The sequence below is a fragment of the Cornus florida genome, unplaced genomic scaffold, assembly GCF_030987335.1.
Source record: "Cornus florida cultivar Cherokee Brave unplaced genomic scaffold, ASM3098733v1 CherokeeBrave_3.0.0_Hap2_Chr06, whole genome shotgun sequence".
Taxonomy (NCBI): Eukaryota; Viridiplantae; Streptophyta; class Magnoliopsida; order Cornales; family Cornaceae; genus Cornus; species Cornus florida.
Genome location: NW_026775576.1, coordinates 78,999,244 through 79,003,644, shown reverse-complemented (window position 1 = coordinate 79,003,644; position 4,401 = coordinate 78,999,244). Strand labels below are relative to the sequence as shown.

Genomic DNA, 4,401 nt, shown 5'->3' with positions numbered 1-4,401 from the left:
ATATAATTATGTTTTATAATTTTTTTGAAAATAGTTTTATATTTTTTAAAAGAAAGAATTGTTTTACAGCAAACCCTTAGCATCATGACGTGTAGCCCCCAAATCAGTTAAAAATTTTCTTTTGCAGTTATCCGGAAATAATTTTCTATTAATCCTAAGCCAACTAAATATTTCTTGTAAAATTGCTCTCATAGTAAAAAAAAGTATATATATATTATTAAATAATCCAGAATCATTAATTCTATGAAAATTTTATATTAAGAAAATAATCGCATAAAATTATATTATTATATTATTACTTCTGTTTCAAAATAAATAATTTTTTAAAAAATTGTGATTTGTGAGATATAGAGTTATTTATTTTGAGACAATATATTGCAAAGACTCTCCTCACGTCAACCATTTGGCGCTGCAAACTATTATTTTTTCTTATGCAACTGACACACACAAACACACCAAAATATACACATTCAATAAGTTGACACAATCAATGCACACTAGCAGCCTTTGACTCTCACCAACTATTTCTCTTCATTTCTCTACAGTAGTTGAGTGGACACCCTTTTTCAATTGTGTAAAAGAAGATAACTCTTTTTAAGCTTCAACAATCAACATTTTCTTGGCCAATGATATCATCTTCATACAACTTGGTGATGGCACTGTGGATAGCGTTGGATACATAGCAGTTGGTTATATTCTACATTATTCTTATTATTATTTTGGTTCTTTCTTTCTACCACGTGGTTGTATTTTGTTGAACCTTGACCAAATGAAGAAATTTCAAACAGTAGTAGGTTGGACGGGGCTAAGAGCCTAAGAGGGACTGATTACTACTAAATTCTATTTTAACCCTCTCTTTATAACTTTGCATGTATAGTCATCCAAAAAAAAATATAAATAATAAATAATAAAAAAGACAACAATTTGTACACTCTATCTAAACTCTCTCTATAAGTAGTGGGCAAAGTTGTCTCTAAGTCACAGGCTTTGTTCTCTCTGCTTCATTTTTAATTGTTTCTCTCCACTCTACACTGAAGAGACATGGGATTCGAGCTCTAACTCAATACATCTATATACCTCCAACTCTGTAAGTCTCTCTCTCTCTTCCCCTGGACATGCGTGCATTTTTTTTTTATAAGTAATTTTTATTTTTTATTTTATTATTAATTTTCATCATCATGAGAAAAGAAAGCAAAATACAAAAATTCGAACTCTCAAGTCTAAATAAGTGTAGGATTTGAGAGATTTGTTATCACGTTATTTATTTGCGTTAGTGAAAACTGTTTGCTGATATTGACCATTATATGTTGGTCTTGATAAATCAAATAACATCAAATCTTTGTATTTTGTATCGCGTATGATTTTTTTTTTTTTTTTCGGTGCTTGTCGTGTGGAGCTTAAGTAATTGATCTGTTCCGCGTTTTCTTGCTAATAAGTGTGAAAAAAAATTAAAAAGGAATACACCGAGAGATTGGGATTCGAGATCCCCAACTCTGTACGTTTCTCTCTCTTGATCTAGCCGAAGATACATTCATTTTTCATAACTCTGTACGTTATCTTTATCTTGTGTCCAAGTGTTTCCTTGTCACCCAACTTGCAAGTGTAGTTCTTTGCAGTCTGACCACCCAGTCTCTCTTAACAAAAGGACAGATATGGCCCAAGTGATTTTCCACTTGAATGCGCAATGCTCTCTTTGCTATCGGACCACCTACCTACCCGTCTCTCCTAACAACAGGACCCATCTGGCCCCAAGTGATTCCCAACTCAAACTTGCAACGACCTTTCTTGCGATCGGATCACCTACTCCACTTGAGTGGGTGTGATACTGAATCAATAACCGACTTTGATTCCAAGTAACAAGCTAAGTGCTTGCCCTCTAAACCAAAGGTTTAAGCAAAGTGCTGCAAACCTTGACCGTCATGATCAGATGTGAAACAAGCTCCATCTCACACCTATCCACGTTAGATTTTTGTGTTTTGAGGTGTTGTGTGATTTTGTTTTTGTTTTCAGTCAATTCTTGATTGCGTTTGTGGTTTGCCTGTATTTTTTTTTTGGTAACAATTGATGGATCTTAAGTAGTGACTCTCTTCCCCGTTTTCATCCTAATTTGCATGTAACATTTGGTTGTTCTAGAAAAAAATATATATTATTACATGTAATTAAAAAACTTGCAATGAAGTGGTTTCAAAAGGCTTAATTAATATGTGATTCACCTTGTGTGTATGGAATATTCTACTTGGTTGAAGTTTAATTGTGTTATAAATATTTGAATTCGATTCCTTGCTGAGTTCTTGAGATGTTGAAACAGCATAAAGATACAACAAACAAACATGAATGTCATTATTTTCAATTTGTAGCAAATAATGGCATCAACTTAAAGCATCTTTTTTTATAAAACAAAGAAACCATGCATACGTCCTAGAAAAGAAAACTGAAAATTCTGTATCTTGCAGAATTTCAAGCCTCCACAGCAAGCTTAAATCAGGATGGAAAGCAATCATACCACCGAGACTAGTGAACTCTCGAGCACGGCTCTGCAATTGATGATGGAGTTCCCATTCCTCTCCTTCCCAATGATTTTCACATCCCTGCTCTTTCTGTTCATGCTATTCAAAACCATGATCAGTTCATCTCCAAAACTGCCTCCCGGGCCATGGAAGCTACCTCTAATAGGAAACATTCCCCAACTTGTTGGAGCTCTACCCCATCGCCGCCTAAGAGACTTGGCCAAGAAATATGGACCTCTGATGCACCTGCGACTCGGAGAACTTTCTATTATTGTCATTTCTTCTGCAGAAACCGCGAAGGAGGTGATGAAAACACATGACATTGTGTTTGCTAGCAGGCCTTTTCTTCTTGCTGTAAGTGTCATAATTGAGAATGACATTGCCTTTGCACCTTATGGGGATTACTGGAGGCAACTCCGAAAACTCTGCATACTGGAGCTTTTAAGTGCCAAGCGTGTCCAAACATTTCGACCCATCAGGGAAGAAGAGATCTCCAATTTGCTTGAATCTGTTTCGACGCATACAGGATCTGTGGTCAATCTCACTGAAAAGCTTTTCAACATGACATACAGCATCACTGCAAAGGCGGCCGTTGGTAAGAAATTCCAGGGGCAAGAAGAATTCATCTCACTTATCAAGGAAACCATAGAGTTGGGAGGAGGTTTCAATGCTGCTGACCTCTATCCTTCAGTTAAAATGCTGGCTGTGATAACTGGACTGAGGTCTAAAGTTGACAAGGTTCATCAAAAAATTGACAAGACGTTGACCACCATCATTGATGACCGAAAAGCTAGGAAGGCGGGAAAACAGACCCGTAATGGTGAAGCTGATCATGAAGACCTGGTAGATGTTCTTCTAAAACTTCAGGAGGAGGGTAATCTTGAGATCCCCTTAAGTACCACAACCGTCAAGTCAGTTATCTTGGTTAGTACATTTTTCTTTCTGTTTCTATCAATATTAACAATGAATTAAGTTCCTCTAAATTTCAGTTTTAAACATTTGACCTTCAAACACCAACATCCACATTGTGTTTAATATGTAATGATATTGTTCTATATTCTCTGTTCTTTTAGGACATGTTCATTGGCGGGATTGAGACATCATCAAATACTTTAGGGTGGGCACTTGCAGAATTGCTGAAACACCCAAGAGTTATGAAGAAGGCACAAGCTGAGGTGAGACAGGTTTTAAGTAAAAAAGGAAATGAAATCATTACCGATGATGACATCCCTGAATTGAGTTATATGAAGTTAGTTATCAAAGAAACTCTGAGATTACACCCTCCTCTCCCTTTACTAATTCCAAGAGAGAACAGTAAGAAATGTGAAATCAATGGATATGAGATACCTGCGAAAAACAAAGTTATTGTCAATGTATGGGCAATTGGTAGAGATCCTGAAAATTGGAGTGATCCAGAGAGCTTTGTTCCAGAGAGATTCCTTGACAGTTCAATTGATTACAAGGGGACTCATTTTCAATATCTACCATTTGGTGCTGGGAGGAGAATCTGTCCCGGGATGTCATTCGGGGTAGCTAATGTTGAGCTTCCGCTTGCAAATTTATTGTATCATTTTGACTGGAAGCTTCCTGGGGGAGAGAAGTTTGAAGATTTAGACATGACTGAGGCGTTTGGTGCAGCAGTTTGTAAGGAAAGAGATCTCTGTGTGATTCCTATAGCTTATAATTGTGAATAAGAAGATATTATGACAAGAAGGCAGAGAAAGCATTGGATGGTCATTTTAAATTTGGCAAAGCCATCCATTCTTGAATTAATTTCCAGTTTCAGTGTGAGCCTATAATGCTAATTAGTTCATGTGATAAAATATATATATATATATATAACAATGCTATGGGGGCTTCCATATGTTATTGAATAAAGAGAAGACTTCACTTA

At 36.1% G+C, this 4,401-nt stretch overlaps 1 protein-coding gene across 1 annotated transcript; it reads left to right on the top strand.

The window, feature by feature from the left end:
- The first annotated feature begins 925 nt into the window (after window positions 1-925).
- LOC132312251 (premnaspirodiene oxygenase-like) lies at window positions 926-4,401 on the top strand. The gene is made up of 3 exons (XM_059810545.1): window positions 926-1,087; window positions 2,454-3,431; window positions 3,581-4,401. The coding sequence occupies exons 2-3, from the start codon at window positions 2,487-2,489 to the stop codon at window positions 4,199-4,201; spliced, it is 1,566 nt and encodes a 521-aa protein (XP_059666528.1). The 5' UTR covers window positions 926-1,087; window positions 2,454-2,486; the 3' UTR covers window positions 4,202-4,401.